At 40.1% G+C, this 20,958-nt stretch overlaps 1 protein-coding gene and 1 long non-coding RNA gene across 3 annotated transcripts in view; one reads left to right on the top strand and one right to left on the bottom strand.

Annotated features, from left to right (window-relative positions):
- The first annotated feature begins 801 nt into the window (after nt 1-801).
- On the top strand, nt 802-5,895 carry LOC147752423 (uncharacterized). The gene is made up of 3 exons (XR_015314098.1): nt 802-1,475; nt 4,788-4,902; nt 5,806-5,895. It is a non-coding gene; the product is annotated as an uncharacterized LOC147752423 (long non-coding RNA).
- A 1,620-nt stretch (nt 5,896-7,515) lies between these two features.
- LOC111268195 (amidophosphoribosyltransferase) overlaps nt 7,516-20,958 on the bottom strand; it is a 37,684-nt gene continuing 24,241 nt past the window's right edge. Inside the window, exons 8-9 of one of the 2 annotated variants that reach the window (XM_022847019.2) lie at nt 20,549-20,791; nt 7,516-7,679 (exon numbers count right to left, since the gene is read on the bottom strand). In XM_022847019.2, coding sequence (XP_022702754.1) covers nt 7,638-7,679; nt 20,549-20,791 — 285 coding nt within the window. In that variant the 3' untranslated portion in view covers nt 7,516-7,637. Of the gene's footprint in view, nt 7,680-13,769; nt 20,792-20,958 lie in introns of those variants that run through there. The other variant, XM_086971575.1, reaches the window with a different exon arrangement.

Raw genomic sequence — 20,958 nt, 5'->3', positions numbered from 1 at the left:
TCTCTATTTAACCGTAAATTCAAGGCTGTGATAAAGATCAGCACCCTGATCGGGTTTTAGTTATTATAGGAATAGATAAAAAGAAGATTAAAAACAAAAGCTCTCACTGAACTTCGCCTCATATTGAGATATGTTAAACACCCAGAGGACTGTGTACTCTGTCAGAGGTATATTTAGTGTGATGGCCGGAGTGTCCTGTATTATGTCTCCGGATCTAAATCAGTAAACAGTGAGAAATCAAACGTTTTCCCCTTTGGCTACTGTTTTATTCTTCCTTTCAGATAGACGAACGCATTTTGTCGATCGGTAAAAGTCAGTGCTTGGAAGTACTCGAGATGTCTTGAACAAAAGTCAGCGAGATGACTCATGCGGATAGAGCGGTCGTTCAAACCAATATTTCCCGTTAGATAAAAGCACGGGCGTCTCTTTCGTTAGAAGACAGTTTAGCTTTCACTAACTTTTTCTAAACGAATTCAACTTGCACGTTTTTTGAACGCCGTTGAGTGAATCTGTACAGGCTGGCTTATACATACCATGATGGACCGTTCTATTCGCAATTGGCAATGATGCTTGTTGAGAGAGAAGGGAACGTTTTCTAATATAATAGGACACTTGTTTGAAAGTTCGACACAGCTTTCGAAGGTTGAGATACGTTAAGGCGAAAAGCGATTGCCTCACGCAACATTTGTAAATAAATGCACTGGGAAAACGCCAACATATTGATAGAAGGTAATTATTAAGTTTGATTATTCTAGCAAAAGCCGGCCCAAGGATTAGAGGTGACGTAAACATTTGCGTAACGAAGCAAATCACATGGGAACCAGCGTGATGGCGCAGGCGACATAGCTCACGTGACGGACACGTTGTTGGGCCTTAATTATGCGTACACGTGACGCCTTAGAATAGGACAATGTCTCGGTGAATGATAAAATGCTTTTTATATAGCTGCTGTTTTAACTAGCGTGTCGCCGTAACGAGGCTATTAATAGTCTCCTCAATAGAAGCGAACGTAAGATTTGAAATGTTAAAAATCTCGTTCTCAAGTTTTCCTTGGATATTTTATATCAGGAAAAGTCTTTTGCAGTCGGCCAAAACGACAATAACAATTTCTGACTTGTAAAATCGAGTGCTTTCGTCTGAAGTCGGTGTTTTCGTTACTATTTCAAGAAGGAATTCTTCCCACTGCAAATAACACAGTATAACGAAATGCCTTCGCCATCCTCGATGGGCAGTTGGCCGTCGCCACGGCATCGGTACAATTGCTCCTTTCGAACAGCGACGTTCCGTGCGTGAAGTAGCTTACGTTGTTCGCAATCTACTTAGATCCTTCTAGCAAAGAAAAAAAACACTTAGAGAAGAATCTAATAGCTGACCTCAATCATTGTTTAGTGACGCAGAGTCGGATATGGGACTCGAAATATCAGTTTCATGATAATCTAGAACATGAACTTAAACATTTTTGCTGCAGTCATGCGGTAAGTTGTTTTTTGGCTCGCACATTACCTGACCGAATCTATTGATTCTACTTTTAAATACGGAAAGCTCATCGCAAAGACGGTTATACTAATGTTAAGCTCTCCAGCTCAATTCCTCATGTCAACGGCCTCTGTCCTCGAAGTTTGCTTCTGCTTTCAGGTTGACGTCTATAGTAATAGCAAGGAGTACATCTTGTAAAGCGTTGTTTACTTCTAGCTTTTTTTCTCGTTAGATGACAATGGTGATGTAACATTAGATGTTACGTAAACTAGCGTTTCCATTGGTAGCAATAGACATTGTTGGAATCATATGGACGCATCGAATGGCCTCAGTTACGAATGTAGGATTTGCTCCGGAACATACTCAGGTCAGAATCAAGTGTATATAGCCCGGTATATCAGATTGTTGAAATTATTTTTGGTTTCTCAAACCTGTATTAGACTAACTTTTCTGGCCGTTGGTGAACGGACGCGGGCGACCAAATAACTGATGTACGTTTAACTTTCTAATCGACCCGTTCCGAAAGTACTGCCGAAGCACAGAACATGTCCCATAAGTATTAGATTAGGTAGTATAAGCATATCATTTTAATTTAAATTAAATTTGCTTATAATAGAACCGTAAAATACTGACTCTGCAATGTGAACATTGCGCTTTACATCTTGCAAGTTATCCCTGTTCAATAGCCATTAAAGAACCGATGACACCAAGCGTTTAGGGCACGAACGCAGACGGTACGATCTCTATTCGGTTTATAGAATAACAATAATAGTAACAATCGTGTATTTCTTCTCATAGTCATGTAGGTGTACACGCTACCTACTTTTAGGCGAGAAGTGCATTTCTCTATGCGTGGAACATTTCTATTCATTTGAGTTGTTAGGCACTTCCAAGGCCGCTTGATCAATTCTTAGGGTCATTATTCTCGAATCAACATCTATTCAGCTGTATTGCTATGACGTTTGCCGTCATAGCAGTGTTTCTATTGACAGAGCTTTTAGGCTAAATAATGGTGTGCGTGTTTCGGGTTGGTTTCAACGGGACAAGGACGAAAAGGAAATCTGGCCTATCCGCTCAGTTGCAATATGGCCTATATCACAGCAGTAAATCTCATGAGAAACAATTACATAACGATTTTACACAACAACGAGCGCAACTGCAATTAATATATGCATATACTATAGTAACTTATACTTGAAATTTTCTAAATGTCCCAATATGGACAGGTGCTGGATCTGAACCATTTGGCTCAGTAGGGCCGCATCGAAACATTTCTCAGTATCTGCCTTCCATTAAACTTCGCTACGTTGCTGACGTACATAGTATGGAACTAGACCCGGCCATTGCTTAGGTCGACGACGTAACGTCTTGTAAAGTACGTGCCCAAACTTACGTAACTTCAACATTATTGATACGTAAAGTAATCCTATTATTTTAAGAGAATTTTACCATGCGTGCACTTGAACCTTCAGAGTTGGACATTTATACTATACAATAGCAATTAATAATAGCCCTATTGTATCAAGAAATATAGGTACAAATCTGATAAATTCACCTGTTTCTAGATAACTCGGCTTGTCAAGACGCTCTTCAGGACCAGCCATCAAACAAAAGGCACGCTGATAAACGGTCTTTATACGACCCATAAATATATCCAGATACAGTGTACTATTGACGTCCGAAGTTATTGACATCGGTAGGATCAACATTATAACAAAAACTGAATCCCTGTTTAGATTGCGGCTAATGAGATTGCCCCGCAGGACAATAGGACTGCTTACTATCGGGAACGAGTTCATTTCATTTCTAGTGAAAACTCCTACAATATTTTCCAATGTTATTCGGAAAACTTTGCATCCCGAGACATTGCAACGTGTCGGACCAACGCAATGGAGCAGTAAGTTAACTTCACGTTACGAAAATATGGTAAACCATCACGAAACTCAGTAGCTTTCATAAATTGTTCCTAGTATTTGCGCCGCTAAGGAAAAACCTGTTTATGTTACGATCCAGGTCAACTTACGCGAACGGTTTGGGCCGCATCTGTTTAAAACCAACGACTAACAGTCAATAGGACAAACTAGACGATAACGAAGTGCGATATCAGCTGTCTCAACTACTAGGATTCATTTGCTGATTTTATGAAGGTCAAAAGACAATAAAAAATTCGCACAAACGATTAGCTTATCTCAGGCCTATAAAGGGTTTATGCTAGACCAACGTATAGTCCATTCGATCACGCAACTCAAATTGTAGGACCGACGAAATGATACGCATGATAAAAGACAAGAAAGAAATTATTTGTCAAAGACGATGTCCTGAGCGCACTTTTACACGGCCTTGGCTTGTCAAAAGCTCCTCAGACATCGTCTGATGGGATCGTGCTACAGTAGAATTCGATATTGTTGTGGCTGGTAGTTCAGCACCTTCCCTATAGTCCATTTAAGGGGCACGTTAAAATACGTATTTCGTTAGCTAGCTAGCTAGTTAACGGGCAAAGAACGAATCATCCCTCCGTATTGCAGATAAGCGGAGAATCGAGTATTTTTCCTTCTCATCATTGAAGGTAGAATTTCTAGCGTCCCCCAGTCAAAGACAACGACAGCGAATGCTACCGGTATGATGAATTGAATCCAGTCTACGTTTAAAATACTATATGGGAAATATATAAAGGATTCGCAAGTTCCATCACTAACAGACAACGGGTTCATTGATTCTGTGTCCCACTGCAAGCTTGGAAATTTAAAAACGGTCTTTCATAGAATTCTTCGTGAACGTCCATCACATGGGACATGTGCTCTTTCCACTGGGGAAGCTGCGGCCATTTTCGTTACGAAACCCTAATTGCCAAATAAAAGGAAACAGCATTAAAGGAAGTGTACTTCATAAAGCTTTACACGCAATTGAGTTAAATTGAACTCTAGGACACTGTTATGTGCGAGCGACTTTCAGCCTGCCTAAACGTACCTTTTCCGAAAGTTTGGACACTTAGTAAAGTCGCAGGAATAAAACTATTGGGCATATAGTTATTATTAGTCTACTTATGCAGTTTACGCATATATATATATATGTGCGTAAACTGCGAGTAGACAACTAAGAAGAGTTTAGCAACTCCTGACTACACATTTTTATCTGATTTATCTCCGCATCCGGGGCATGAATGTATCATATACAGTGTAGTAAATAAGAACAATTTCTCGCATGTGTTTTTTGTGCTACATCGAACAGAGCACCGTGACCAGGCTTCAACCTCCCGACCTCTGCTGACCTCTAATCTGTCTGCGTTCGTTTTATGGCGTGAACAATTTCAGAGGTCAGCTTTAATGGATGTCGAAATGTTCGTCCTGATGGCCTTGCGTTGAAGCTACTCATAAAATTACAAAAACCTAGACATATGGCAGGAACAATCACAACAACCTAAACCGGGTACTAAAACAAATTTCTTTGCAGAACCTTAATTAAAAATGGTCTTAATAAAGGCGTTAGTTACCACTGGCAAAATATCTATCAAACTGAAACAGAAATACCTATATGTATATAGGGTACTTTTCAAGATTGGCGGTTAATTAGAAAAATATCAAAAAATGTAATAGAGCTCAGAATAAGAACTTTGGTTTTCCAATCAGCTGGTGATATTAATTTTTGTAGAAAATCGTTTTGCGGTTATCATTTTTGAAAAATGGGATGTGATTTTGTGAAAAATGTTGTCTCGATTCAGAAAGTGAAAGCTTTGAAAGGAGGCTGTTCTTTCCGTTACTGTCAACTTTTCTCAATAAATTAACGACAAGTAGAAGTCACAAATAGAATAAAAAAGAAAACACTATTCATCGAACGACTCAAAACTTGTAAGCAACCGAACAGAGCCTCGCTAAGCCTGTCGTCATGTTCTAATAGAGACTCACAGTAACCTTGAAGAAGTGTTTTCAATGACCTGACCTTATAACTTGAAACCCATATTGAAGATCTAATAAGGGTGTAGTTCCAGAAATGTTAGATACAGGTGTGTTGTACCTAAGGGGTTGCTATTTTGGGTGTTTATTGTGTAATTCTGCAAAAAAATAGTCGATTGTCTCGAAAAATGTTGCACGATTGGCTTCATCAACGAAAATCGATTTAGTAACTTTATCAGCCCAATTGTTACTTGGGTGCTACTGAAAAGATAAAATGTTTATTTAATGTAGGTGTCGCATATAATGAATACAGTTTCAACCATTCACTTTACTAATTATAGTTACTAGTAGTCGCTTGCTTCTACACAATGGTGTCTTCACTATTGTTAATCAAAGTAGTATTCATCATGGAATAACATGTTTCTCAATGTGATTTCAGCCAATTTTCAGGCTATGTCGGCGCCCCATGACGATCCCAGCGGCAAAATGCTGCGTTACCTAAGTTCAACGATTAATTTTAGGCTCTGAAATACTCTCTATACGACTTATACAATATCATATGAGAAGAACATTTATTATTTATACATAAACAACTATTAGTGATTGACAACTTTTGTGGATTTAATTATAATAAATGGGATCAAAATTTGAAACTGTACCAATCTCAAACAGACAAAGAGGCATAAGCTCTACTCGAATGTCTAGAACAACCGGCTATGCACTGCTTCATAAAAATATAGATAGAGGAAACTCAAATCAAATAGTAATTTGGTGATAGGACGGTCTGGCCTATCTTGGCAAAGAAGATTTCATTTCTCGTATGATTGATTGTTGGAAATACACGCTTAGTTGATTAAAAAGCCACTGAGCCTTACGACGACACCCCCACGATAGCTTAGTGGATAAGGTCTTGTATTGTTTGTTAAGCACTGATTCAAATAAAAAAATTGTGTTGCTTAGATTATTAGAATTAATTTATGAGACAGCTGTTGGCGCCCAGTAGGATTGGCGCCATCGACCGCTTCCAGATACTGCTACATGACCTCAGCTGAACATATCACTCCAGCAATCACTGTCCGTACCAACTGAGTACTCATGTAAATGAAGTACACGACGGCCGAAGATAAACACTCTCTTATTAATGTACTATATTGAATTAGTAGTCTGCAGCTACAGGCAGCAGGAGCCTATTTAAAACAGTGGTCTTTGGCCCGTAACACCTTCGGTTTCAAAGCAACAGAGAAAATCGTAATGGTGCATAGCGGCAAATGACTGAATAGTGTTGCTTGACGCTCCAAGTCAAATACCTTACCTACTTAATAATCGACATGAAAGCGGACGATGACACTTCAGATGGACGGAGCATTCCGTATCACGCATAGGGCAAGTGCGTGTAACAATAATAATATCAGTTACAGTTTAGTAGGAAAACCATGATGAGGCAATGTCACACAGAAAAATTCGTTCTGGAGTGTTACGTAATGGAAGCACGGGATAACTATGTCCCCGAGCTGCAGCTTCAACGCCATCTCATTACGTTGTGTAAGCTGGTCGGATATTGGTAGACCGCCAAATAAGCAATATAATATATAAGCCTTTTGTCTGAGCGTGAAATGATACGTGTCTCTGCAACACGTCGAGCAAACATCAACAACGTAACATCAAGGCGTTAAAGAATACGTATCAGTAGGTCACAAACGATAGGTATGAGTTCCAGGATAAGTCACAGTAAGCTTGAAAGTGAAAATGCAATATTACGGCAGTCTTTGTTACAACTTGTTTTTTGCCAACCATACCCTTTGTTGAAAAGTTGAATTTGACAGCTTACAGAAACATCGAATACCTTCTGTAAACTATAGACTATATCACTACCTACAGATACAGCTGGTGCTCTTTTCTGATACAAGTTTTGCGTAGCTAAAGCAAAAATCTACTTGTCGGTAAACGTTCCATATTTTATAAAAATACGAGATCATATCGTTTGCAGTACTCTCTGTGTCTGAGGGCCTGTACCAAGCATTCTTTTCTTTCTTCCTTACCGCATCTTGTTGTCTACCTAACCTATCTTCAAGTAATATTCGTCTCGAAAAGACTCAGCTGACAACTGGTTGTTCAGTCAACAAAGAGTTTTAATTAAGGAAACGATATGTGTAGTTCAAATCTCATTTTATTCCTGATGGCAGCTGCCGAGCTTCGTTCTGGTTGAGGATGTGGACACTTCACAGTGCTTACATACAGGTCAGGCCCGGTAGTTTGCTGGCACGAGCAATTCTAATGCTTATTGGGTCCATAGAAAGGACTTTGTCCCCCTTTCTGCCAAACGGCAACAACAAATAGATACAAATTAATTGTTAATATAGTGTTACCCTATATCGAAATACAATTCATCTGCTTTCTTGTACGGGTATAGTTACTACGAGCGGAATATTTGCCGCTCGCATCCGATAGTGGCTGTGAAAAACACGAATTAATAGATTAGTAGATAGCTGGGAAGCGTAGACGAGATAATACGTGATCCATATCTTGCTATATGTTAATCTATTTCGGAGATTACCGACAGTAATCTTTAAACAAGTTTTCCTTTAATTGTATGAACGTATAGTAATATCTTCCTCTTTTCCCCAGCTGAACGGCACGGAAATTAATTTGATCATTATCAGAAGCAAGAAGGTTTTTTCCATTGTCAATTAGAAAACGTTAATATACTTGGTAGTGGTGACGTACATACGTATAACATGGTAGTATTCAGCACCTCGTCTTAAACGAGAAAGCATGTACAAATCACAATGTTACCGCCTCAGAAAACGCAACAAAATCTATTTGATCAAAAGATTTTCCGCAGGTATCGTGCCTGCCATGACGGTGTATAGCAAAAGCAGGCCAAAAAAGGTATTGTCGTGTTATGTATTTTTCAAAGCTTTGTCGTAAGCATATACCGCCATGCAAACGTCTCCTTATCAGGCAATCCGTCCTAGCGTCTGTCATCACACCGTCGTCAAGAAATCGTACGGCAAAGAACAGGAAACTAACAAACCTGAACCGATGTCAATTTTCTTCACAGTCTTAACTAAGAGATTTCAAAGCTCAAAACTTAATTATATGCATTTCCTCATATATATATATATATATATATATATATATATATATATATATATATATATAGTTTTTTTTCAGTGCACTCTTAGCCGATTCCATTGGTATCGTATAATTTTGGGATGAAACTCAGGTATATGCGTTACTTTCAGAAGGGCTTTGCAGAGGCAGCGTATCGGCACATTTCACTGCATTCGGGAATTTATTATAAGTTATTTATCTATTTTGCCAGACTCTAGCAAAGTCTATGACATTCAATCCAGGGGACCAAAGTCATTTGATACATGCCCAAGTTCAATAGGCTGTACAATCGAATATTGGACGAGCCCCCGCGGAAAACCACTCACTTAAACGAAACGCCATCGTTTGTGCTTGAGTATTTTGATGTAAGTGTCCAATATTTTTGCCCTCAAAACAGAAAAAACGCTCGGTTAGAAGAAAAGATTTTTCTATTGTTGATATGCGTAGAAAAGTTCGTAGGCATATACCGCCATGCAAACGTCTCTCTATCAGGCAAGTAGACACTAATTTTTTTTTTTCTATTTTTTTTTTTTCTATAAGTATACTTTACGACGTTCCAAGCTAATTTTATTGTCGTCACCTTTAAATTTTAAGTCTTAATCCAAGTGGTCTGCCCCCATAATTCTTTTATAAATAGATGAATGCTTAGATGATCCACCTCTCCTTAGTTAATCTTGCTGCTGACTGAAACATTTTTTTTTTGCATTCAGCTGATGCAATGACGGGGTATACCCAATTAAGTATTACTATTATTTAGTGAAATAGCGTAATTCTAATCATTCTTATGGTTAGAGATTTCTTTAAACAGCAGAATTCGTTGATGTCGAGAAAGGATTCATTAGATGGGATTAGAATCATTTTAACCCAAAAATGTAGAAGTTTAGGCCTGAGCCCTATAAATAAGGCATCCAGCTGTGCGCTTGTCCAAAACGCATAAACTTACATCTATATATAATTCAAATACTAGCTAAGATTACACACTGGAACAATGTTTTTCGCTTCAAGTATTTCAACTGTGCATTTTATTAGAATTTTACTTGTTTTAAAACATATCTGTGATTTATAATCACAGAAAGATGAATCAATTTGACGTAAACCGTATTTGCCGGGGTGAAGTCATTGCATTGAGAAACGCAATGAAGCGGTACATATTGATGATACAACTAATCTTCCACAGAACACCGGAGGGGCAAAAAGGACAAAAGAAAGAAAAGCCAGTTCTTTTCTCGATAATGGCCAGCCGATTCGGATACTTTATCCAGTGCTAAATTTCGAATTTATGCCTAGTCGATCAAAAGTGTATCTTTCGAACTATCGAATAAAGTATACATTTTATACCTAATGGCTCCCAAATCATCCGCAAACGCAAAGTTTCCGAATGCTGGAACGCCACTGCCAAATCGATCAATAACGTGCTATCCAAAAGCCGGCTCATCATTCCAGTTTCCCTTTACCTTGCCTATACTCAACTGGAAATAAAAATGGACAATACCCAGCACATGTTGACCCGTTAGTATATTAACGCATTGATCAGCGCGTTGTTATTGATCTATCTGGCAACGGTCTTCCAGCACTTAAAAATGTTAAATTTACGGGTGATCTGGAAGCTGTTGAGCATAGAATGATACTTCATTCGATATATATACGTTTAATCGACTAAGCATAACTTGAATCAGAATTGGACACGGTGGCTGGTCTCTATGTATTAACCAGTGCAGCTTGCCGGTTATTGTCTGAGTTCTGGCTATTCTATAGTAGATTTTGATCTTTTTTGTCACATAAACAATAGGGCACGCTTCTTGACTCAGGCGGATGCTTTCCAGCTGTTATGTAACGGCTCCCCTTTTATCCAGGATCATAGAATGTAGGGTCAATGGAGACAGCAGGCGAACGACGCGGAATATTGAAACGTCTTTCTCGTGGAAAACTCCTTTGGCCACGATATGAATGCTCTCTCTGAACAATCTCTATCGAGAACGAAAGTTGATAATGAGTCATAGATACATAGATTGGATAGATATACAAACAGAAGTATCAGTGTCATATAGAGTAGTGGACGGTTTTAGAAAACACCGGACTTCGTGTAAGGTAATCGTCCGTCTTTTTATTTCGTCGGTAAACTCAACAATTGAGCCCTCCCTGTTAAGCATGTCGTTACTTTTATTTCAATCAAGAAACTCGTTAGTAGCGTCCACAACGCACACAGCTCTTCTTGCTAGTATAAGATTATAGGAGTCAGTCCATATCAGCTGTGCCTGTTGGTTGGAATAGGGCACGTGAATAATACCCATAAGGTAAGGCAAAGCCCACAACTTCATCAGTAGCCGATGATTGCAATGTTCGAAAGCGGCACCATTCAGTCAATTGTATGGATTGTTCATTTTATCAATCGGTCTGGCCCAGTTTACTGACTATAATGTTTCCAACCAAAGCCTCAACATGGGACTTTAGACGTTATAGGGGCAAAAATAATTGATTGATCGCTCGCTAGCTAGCTTGTCGCCAGACCATTGCCGATTCTAGCCAGTCGATAAAACTACACCCAGATACAAAGGCATCCCACTCATTGCCTTGTACTGTCTTAGTCATTAAATTGCCTGCAGAGGTTTCGAGCTTGAAGATAACGCTCGGTTAATGAGCCTGCTCCTTCTATGACGGCCGTCATTCACCTCTGGATGTCTGTCCACGCTTCCTCCCCTTATCCTGCTCTTATCCTATAGTAAAACGGCTTGTTCACAGATCTAGCTTACAAATACCTCAATAGGACAGGGCGAGAGTCAGAAATTTATCCGCGAACTTTTGCTTCGCCTGCTATGGCTAAAAAGTGGTATTGAATTTATTCAGTGCGAGTTAACTGTTCGAGAAACCTACGTTTTCATCTGACTCACATCAAAGAGACCTACGGTGATTTTTTTACTTAGAAAATAAGTTGTATAACAAGCAGACAGCGAACAGACACAACACATATCAGAAACTTATCGGTCTTATACAGTAATTCCTGAAGGAAGGTGCCATCCCGCTGCCCCAAAAACATCAGGTTCGAATAAACGTAAAATCGGGGTCGTATTTGATGATTAAATGATGATCGATAAAACAGCGTTTCAGAGTTGGTGTCCTCCTTAGACCTTTTCAATAATACTAATGTCTTGCGCATTTCTTTCGCCGTCTGCCTGACAAAAAAGCCGAAGCCGCGGTAAAATGGACAAGATGGGAATCGGGGGTGTGCGTAAGAGATATATGTATGGTAAACCAATCTAGCCTTCTGCGAGTAGCCAAACACCCAATTCCGAAATATTAATATGAATTCGTGTGAAAATGTGGCCTCAACATCCGTTTGTACAGCTTTCTGTCGGGAAGAGGAACAGCAGTCTCGACAACGGGGTATGTTGTGCATCATATCGTGCATAGAATATAATGGAAGTTCGTTTGTCATTTTACTAATAGAACTCAATAATCATGATAGCTATGATCGGAATTATCATGAGCCTTATTGCTGTTTCCAACAACCAATGTACAAAATTATTTCAGCCTGCTCGTCGATGTACGTGATTTATGCCTGTGCATCAACACAAAAAAGGCCATAAAGATTGAGCTTCAAAGAAAAAAGTTTGCAGAAAAACGTAATAGCGGGAGCGATCCGGACAAATTGGTAAAAAAGGACTCTGCATCTAGGAGGGCTTAGCTGACGTTGTCGCTGCCGCCACCGTCGTTACTTTGCCTCTTGCTCATGTGGACTTTTGTTCCTTTGTGACCTTTGCTACACATGCTAGAATGCCTACCATACCTGCCTACCCTGATCTGCATATAGAAACAACATCAGAAATAACAGGCTGCCAAAAAAACGTCGACTATTTTATGCAGACGTAACCAACAGCGTTGTGCTGTGTTCGCCAACGAGTAAAAGACTAACTAGGGCGGAGGTACCAGGCCTGTCCCGCTGCAGTGCGTCAAGGCCTAATGTCCAGTGTCATCTAGTAGCTTAGCTGCAAGCGCAGCAAAGCCCTGGTTACAAATCTACCTTGGAATCGTTAAAGTAAATAAAAGTTTTTATACGAGATATATTTACTTTTAATATGTTCGTGCTTTTAGTACGTAAAAAAAAATAATAATATTAACTTGTCTCCAACCTGATCTGTCAACGCAAAGCATGCCAGTTAATAATTTTAAGGGGAGCACGTTCCTCGTATGCAAAAATTTGCCGGTTTTAAGGCTAGAGACAAAGACGCCTCACATTAGCTATCCATTTCGTTATCAGAGCTGCCGGAGCAGCCCCTGAAAAGACATCTATTAACAGCCAACGACGAACAACTACCCCCCCCCCCCCCGTTGCGTGGTTTCATTATTTTCCGCAGAGTGCGCTATATATATAAAAGTTTCCAGGCAAAAAAGCGCATACATCTACTTCCACTAAAATCGATTTATGTTTATAGAGAGTAAATAATAAATAGTGTTTACTTTGTGGACTACTGGTAGACCTGAACTTACGCTGAATAGATGATGATGACTACATCTTCAATTATTTTGTTGTTAATTAAAAATAAACTTTTTTTTTTGTGATATTTGAAAAACCGACTGAATTACTTATGCATCAATCTAGCAAATATTAGTAAAAAAAAAAAACCGCAACAAAGAAAACGGATAGATGAATAATTACCAAATAAAATAATACTTGCTCGGCGATAGTATAAGTGGTCCATGTTACGATTTTCTCGGCACTATCAAAGATTTTACATTTCCTAAACACAAGCGAATTAAATCCCTTATAGCTTCGACGCATGATTTTTCCTGCTTTTTTCAGGTTTTCAACTTCCCTTATCACAGCCACAACAGCCGATTGTTCGAGTATCGGTCAAGGATATGTTGTCTGCTTTCCATGTTTCTACATAAACCCTTAGTTGTTTTGCGGCATGGGCTCCTGCACGACAACTGTATACATTATTATAATTATTTACATAGAGGGAGTTAAGCAGTGCTAGTCCTAATGCTAGAAAACCTTTTCTACTATTCATCAATCTTTTTGGCACATTAGTATCTCCATTAACATAACAACATAAAATACAGACGAATCCTGGTTTGTTGCCCGATCTTCTCTCGCTTTGCCAATTGCTTTGGTCGCTTTCCATAATGAGCATTAAAAAAGGGATGAGCTCTGCTTTTGATCTTGGTCAGCCATAGCTGAAGTTGCGCCCAGTTGTCCCTACCTCACTTGGCTGAAAAGTAGTTCATTAGTATTCTCTTTCTCTCCTTTTCTCTCCCAAGCTCTCTTGAAGATATTAGGCTGGGTAAGAGTTTTCTGTTGTTATTATCCGCCTTAATTTATTGTAGCTTCTAAACAAGTGAGTACATTTCAGCTAAAGTAATATCGCTCTCTTCCTACGACCATTGTTCTAGGAAGGGGTCGTTCGTCGGTCCAATTACGGACTTCAGTCCACGTTCTGAAGTGTCTGCCTTACTAGATATACTGCATTGGCTGAAATAAGTGGTCATCAATTAAACAATCTCCGCGCTGTACGCAGCATTCCCTACTGGAAATCCATCGTCAAAGCAGTAACAAATGACTGATGTGGCCTTATCACAAGCCAGTAACATTATGTTAAACTTTGCCACTCCAAGGCGCAGCTATTGACTTTGAATATTTCCATATGGCACCGAACAAAAAGGGGTTCAACAATTTCTTACGGGTATCGTAAAAGATTAGCGCTCTATCGCCAGTAACAGTCTTGCATAAACATGATTTCCCTTTCTGTCGTGCAAAGAGTCAATATATGTATCGTCAGATATTTTTTTTTGCCATTTTCTACTCTCTTCTCTTTTCAGTTTTTTCCGCAACCGAGAGTGACCCAGATGACTGTTGTCATCTGGTTCTCACTCTCGGTTGCGAGGTAAGCTTTTGCCACATTTCGCTCAAGGAACATCTGGGGTCGGTCGTCGTTCGCTCCTGGTGATCATCTGAAGCGTGATTTGCTATCCAAGTTGAAATCTCCGGTTCTAGACAAGTACGGTTAAAAAAACTGACCAGTGACAACGCTTACTGTACATTCAACCTAGTTTTATATAGGTACCGGTAGGCAACTTGTCGAACAACAGATTTCTGACAGTACGAAACAAGGTGTGTTTATGCCCGGATTCGAACCCATGCCGCCACGGGACTTTCACATCTGGCAAAAGAGTACGTTGCCCAATACGCCATCGCGAGGATTAAAGCAGCCTCAGCTAGATACGATCAGCCGATCCGACGCTGGCGCCATCTGTCAGCTTCAATGGGAACTTCCTAGTCAACTACTCGTCAGTTTCATCGATAATCGCTACATCCACTACCGCTAACTAAAGTAGCAATAAAATAATCTGTTCTTAAGGCGTGAAGTTAGAAAGGCGGCGATTTAATATCATCATCTCTCATCACGTCAGTCCACTGGATTAAGAAGGGTATATTGCAGCTCAGTAATTTATTTACCGGTTCACTTCGATTTTAACTTAACAACACCACCCTGCGCGACAAATCTCTCATCTTTTGTGCCTCTCGTACGCATATATTACTGCTTACGATTGGCTACCTGAGAACAGCAGTGAAAATCCAGAAATGAATTTACAATCATATCCATTGCTGGTAGCAATCATACGGTAGGCCCATCGACACGGGTGCTGTGTATGAAAACGTCCTATAAATATATGTCATTAACAACTATTCTGGTTATTTCTCGCTATCTATACATAGAAGCGAGAAAGCGGGTAACGTACTCTGTTGCCAGATGTGATAGGCCCGTGGTGGCATGGGTTCGAATCCGGGCATAAACACACCTTGTTTCGTACTGTCAGAAATCTGTTGTTCGACAAGTTGCCTACCGGTACCTATATAAAACTAGGTTGAATGTACAGTAAGCGTTGTCACTGGTCAGTTTTTTTTAACCGTACTTGTCTAGAACCGGAGATTTCAACTTGGATAGCAAATCACGCTTCAGATGATCACCAGGAGCGAACGACGACCAACCCCAGATGTTCCTAATACGAAAATACCTATAACGTCATATATTACTGCCTCGCTGAAACGCGCTACGCGATTTAAAACCGTCAAAGGCATCGATTTTCTAGATATGTCAGCATAGCCGTTTAACAGTAACTAAGGTAGTTTAGCTATTTTTAATATCTTTGCTAAAATACTGTGCCGCCTACCCTGTTTGACCGCACGTATGTATCTTGATTTTTCCTGTCTTCCCTATTACAGATCCCAGCGAATAAGAGTGGCCGCCGGAATAAGCGAGTTAGCATCCTGTGCTCGAGACTAGTATCCTTCTGAGTTGTAGATCTTACGATGGATATTTGTGAAGGGCGATGTGGAAACATTTCAATATTAGCTGCACAGTTTTTCATGTGCCAGGAACATTTGTTCGTACGGTAAGACTAACGACGACCTCCTTCAGACTGAGCCCCGCCTGATGAAGTCTCCTGACATCGATCACCTTGAGCCATCTTCACTTCATGCCAGAAACTCCGAGTCGAAATGAGTCGTTCGTTTAACACCATTCTAATTTATCAAACCTGACCACTGTTAGCGTTTGGGATGCTTGTTTTAGAAACGACTTCGCAAATTAGGTAGTCTTAACCTATCGCAAACGCTGGCCGACTCTACCGATATGCTCATAGCTGTAGCGGGGTCGTACTTTTCACCGAGGTACCGCTCGATTTTCTACTTGGCCTGCTGGTCCCAAAGAGGCATTAAGCATTTATAAAAACCCTTGTTTGAAGATAAATATCTATCTTGCACGTGTATGTGTGTATATATATACTGTCGTAATCAGTTTTTTAGCCAGCTCTAACGGCGAACAAACAAATCGATCGATAGTTGGGATAACGACTTAAACACACTACGTTTAGTGGTTGTAAATAGACACAGTGATCTCGCGCAATGTTTGTTCATATATATTTACGATGCGATCTTGAACAGCGGGGGCAAAATGTTTGTTGAATTCGATTCGCGTTACGATTATTGTGTTTGTTGCCTCTGTTCGCCCCCAACACGCCGAAAGCTATCGAAGGTAAAAGCTAAGGAGCAGGATCAAAACAAATGGTCGCTAAACAATGGTTCAAAGGACGAATAGTAGCATCTTCAACTAGCAATGTTACCATTAAATACCAGTAAAAATAGACACTGCAATAAATTCGTTTCAGCATAAAGGACCGCTATGCATTCAAGGTTCGTGCCCTCGATGCTGAGAAACCGATGACCAAATACTAGTTGATGTAGAACTGGACTAATCTATGAACGACTTTTTTTTACAACAAAGAAACTGTAGATAGATAAACAGACCATTTATATCACTGCCCATAGTGTCGTGCTGTATGCAGCTTTTTTTACATTTTTCTAAGGTTACATATTATATTATAGTTGCAAGAGGAACCGCCTTTGCCCTGTTGAACTACAAGTGTAATGAATCAAAAAGGCCAACCTCTGTTCAGGTAACGAAATTAGCCTTGCTACGTGTGGCTCATAGAATAACAGGTCCAAGTCAAATGAAGTACGCTTTTTACTCAAGCTTTTTAACAGCTGCTCTTATCAGTGCGTACCTACATTTATTTGTTTTACTCGACTCGTGTAATTAAGTACTTTTATTTAGCTAAGCTTTTACTTAGTTACGTAGTAATCGTAGATCAATCACCAAGTAGTTTTATCGGTCTGACAAGCGCCCTGCGAATAACTTATCTAATCCGAAGGAGTATCTGCTATCATATATGCTACCACTCGGTTAAGCGAGCTACTCCACAACTGCTTATTTCTTGAGAGAAGCTCTGCATTGCCATGCGTGGTCCGGCTCTGGCCTAGTAAGCCACGAGCGACGCAAGCAACAACAACAACAACAACAACACAGGACACAGCACGCCCTACTTTTTCGGAATTAAAGGGAGCGAGTAGGGACGTAAAGCCCACAAGGAAAAATCGTTCCAAAATAACACCGCTCCTTTTGCACGTTGCAGATCCGCTTTGAAGAGGAGCTCATTGGTTGTACACAATTCAGCATATGCTCTATCATTTCGGTACATAAATTCGAATTGATTCTCTACATATCTTCGTGCATTTGCTAAAGGCGGCGATATCATCTTTGAAAATACTCTAGTAAATCTTCCTCTTTGGGTCATCGATTCATCATTTTTCTACAAAAGATGCTACGGACTACAATAGTACTAATTATCATGAGAACATCTCTGTACGTAGCGGGAAAACAATGTACACAGAATTGCCACGATACGATTTAAGCACAAAACATAAGAGTCATGGAAACCGTATGCTAAATGCAAGCGGGCTATATGAGCAAAAAATTTCCGACGTTCAAACTTAGCACACCTAGCATAATCGTGCGCGCAGGCACGATCAACAACAGCTGTACGCATATGCCGCTTACTTCGACCCGTTTTACGCGGTGTGTAGAAAGGCAGGAAAAGACACCACTATCAGAAATTTTCGTCTGCTCGACGAATCAGAGATTCGACGAAGACCTAAATCATTTTGTCCTAACTTTCTATTGTAAAACGGAGTCCATATCATAGCAGCCGATAGGCACCATGCCTTTTGGGAGTAGGAAAGCAGGCGCGTGTGACAACTTGGAAAAATATAACGATTGTTTTTACCACCACTAATGTGTCCATAACGGCTACGCACTACCATCGCCCAATTGGAGTTCTATCCAACAATTCTACTACGATTACAAGTTGCGCTTGGCGGAATCGTCGGATCAACGTAAAACGATAGGAAGAACACACGTTAACAGCCTAAGGAAAGACTAAACCTAGTCTCTCATAAACCTATCCCGTTGAATTTGCGCAATGTCTGCTAGATGCATAGTAGCGATTCAGACGCCGACTATGACAACAACAACATTCTTCTCGAATGGCTATCGCGCGTCGTCATATAACAACGATAAACTGACGGAGAATGTTACCCTCCCAATTCGATGTATCCTGCCACAGATAATCCGTCCGCTAGTGTGAAGGAATTGCTTGGAATTAACTCGAGTTGTGTGAAAAGCTTCGATATCTCCTATGAAGAGAATAGCCCTGCAAACGTTGACGATGACATCGTAACTGTCATAGAGGGCAAAAGGGGGACGGGTGGCAAAAGACCTTAAATGAGAACAGAGTACTGTTACAGAAAGTAACGCGTTGAATTGAACCCAGGCTAACTTTGCATGAGAAAAACGCAAAACCCTAGACTTCGATGCTACTTAGTGTGGGCTATATATAAAATTGATTTCAACTTTCTCAGTATGCCAAGAAACCCGTTCGCGTTTTCAATCGCGATTTTACAGTGAAGGCACTGCAATCACAACATGTGTAAACGTGTCTAAATATGATAATTATGTACATACTGTGCGGCAGCAAGCAAGAGGACGTTGGGAAAAAAACGTACTGGATTAATTTCAAACGATCATGTGTCTCGCAATGAAGGCAAAATATATGGCAAATCGTCCTGCAACTGGCAGGTCCGTGGACCTAATATGTGCTTTCATTTGGATCGATCACATTAACTCGTTGCCAGAAACCCAATCGACGTTTCGCCGCGACGTTTCGCTCCGTTTGCTTAATCTTAAATGCAAGTTACTTTTTCTATGAGAGAAATGATTTTTTCCGCATTCGGCTTTTGTGAAGCCCGCCTGACACACAGTTTCTTTAATAAGAATTATACGCCAATAATGATTCGTACGCGGTTGTGGCTGAATCAGGGGAGGTAGTCCTATCCGAACAAACAAGTGCGCTTTCATCAGATACGTGCTTGTGCTGTTGTTGTTGTCGTTGAATATCTGTGTACACGCAAGAGAAGAACGCGCATGCGATGCACGCTCTGCTCGTGCATTGCGTGATCCATGCATATCAACAAACGCTAGAAAAAGCCACGGCAAAATTCACTGCCGCGCCAGCGATAGCCCGTCAACAATGTATGATTGTATGGTCAGCTTGCTTTTTTCACCATAGACGCATGCTTATCTTTGCAATATCTTTCAGACGTATCAATCGTAGTAAAAATGAACAAGCCTATATTCTCTCGTAAATGTATCCATTAATACTTATGGGAACATATCTTATTCAATAATATAATAGTAATAGCAGCGAAACGACCTCGCTTCTATGGGACAGAAGAACAGAAAGAGAGGTTTGTGAAAAAAATATCCCCCCTATTTGTTTTCTAACTGTTAAACCAGTCGCGTGCATTGGGTCAACCCTTTCATTCTTAGGTTCCGATTTGTATTTGTCTGGAGACTTAGCAAGTTCTCTATTATAAGAAACTAACATTTGGATTCACTTGCTAAATAGTGATACTATTGTATTTATAGATGTATATTGTATAACATATTATGGCCGAGTCGTTAAATATATCTAATAGAGCCCCTCGGACCAAGTATCATATCAGCTTAAAGAATTTCCCATATACAACGCCTATTCCACTCAGAAGGTGTCGCCTATTATACTATCTCTTAATTATAATAATTATTATTCATATCAATATCTTCTATTTGTTGATATTAATACGATTGTAACTAAAATGAGATAGTTATTTTGTCTATTGCGATATAGTCATTCGTGCATATGGCCGTCTCTACGGTACGTGTACGTAGCTGAACGGAACAATGTCCTCGGCTGCCTGTTGCTGCGATCGATCACTTCGGTTGGCATCAAAATGGTCACGAACGATTTGTTGACGCTGGTGGGAATTTAGGTACTGCCGTTGTTTTATTCGATTCACTAAGCGTTAAGAACAATGTGTAACTGTTTATTCGTGACTGTGTGCGTGTGTGTGTGTGCATGCACGCTCCCAAGCGTATGTTTCGGTACGTTTGTCCGTCATGCACACGTTTATCCATCTTTTATCTACATGTATATATGTGTGATGTGCCGCATTGATATTGTGTGTGATAGAGCGACGGTACCAGCTTGCGCGCGACGTTTGAGTGGCAAATGTTAGCGAGGTCGCTTTATATTAGTTGCTTAGGTGATGCGCAATTCGCCATATTTTAGTTCTATGTAGAAAGACAATAGAAAAAAGACTTTTGTTGAAAAAATTCCTAGAAATCAATGCTGACAGGGTATTTTCCCGTCAGACAGGCTGTGCAGTGGCCAACGTCCTTGACTTTAGTACGGTCAATGCTTTTTCGCACGGCTGTCTCAAGTCCTTCGACCGACAAATGGATAAGGCTCTCGGCACCCAGTCCCTCTGCTAGCTGTGATGGATTCAACTTGTTAGCAATGAGCTCGTCAGATGTCGGGATATTAATGCCCATATAGCACGGGTAGTGTAGAGGTGGGGACGCAATTCGGATGTGAACCTGCATTGAAGCACATTAAGAAAGTACAATGGTAAACAGGTTGGATAGAGTAAATATGGATATGGACTGTGTTTCTTAACTCCAACCAATTCATCCAAGTAATAAGTAAATAGCAAATTTCATAGCAGATATATTAAGAATTCGCCCATAAAAGACTTGAGTGCTTT

This window comes from Varroa jacobsoni, unplaced genomic scaffold, assembly GCF_002532875.2.
Source record: "Varroa jacobsoni isolate VJ856 unplaced genomic scaffold, vjacob_1.0 scaffold_1263, whole genome shotgun sequence".
NCBI classification, from domain to species: domain Eukaryota; kingdom Metazoa; phylum Arthropoda; class Arachnida; order Mesostigmata; family Varroidae; genus Varroa; species Varroa jacobsoni.
This window is presented reverse-complemented; position numbering and strand designations above follow the sequence as displayed.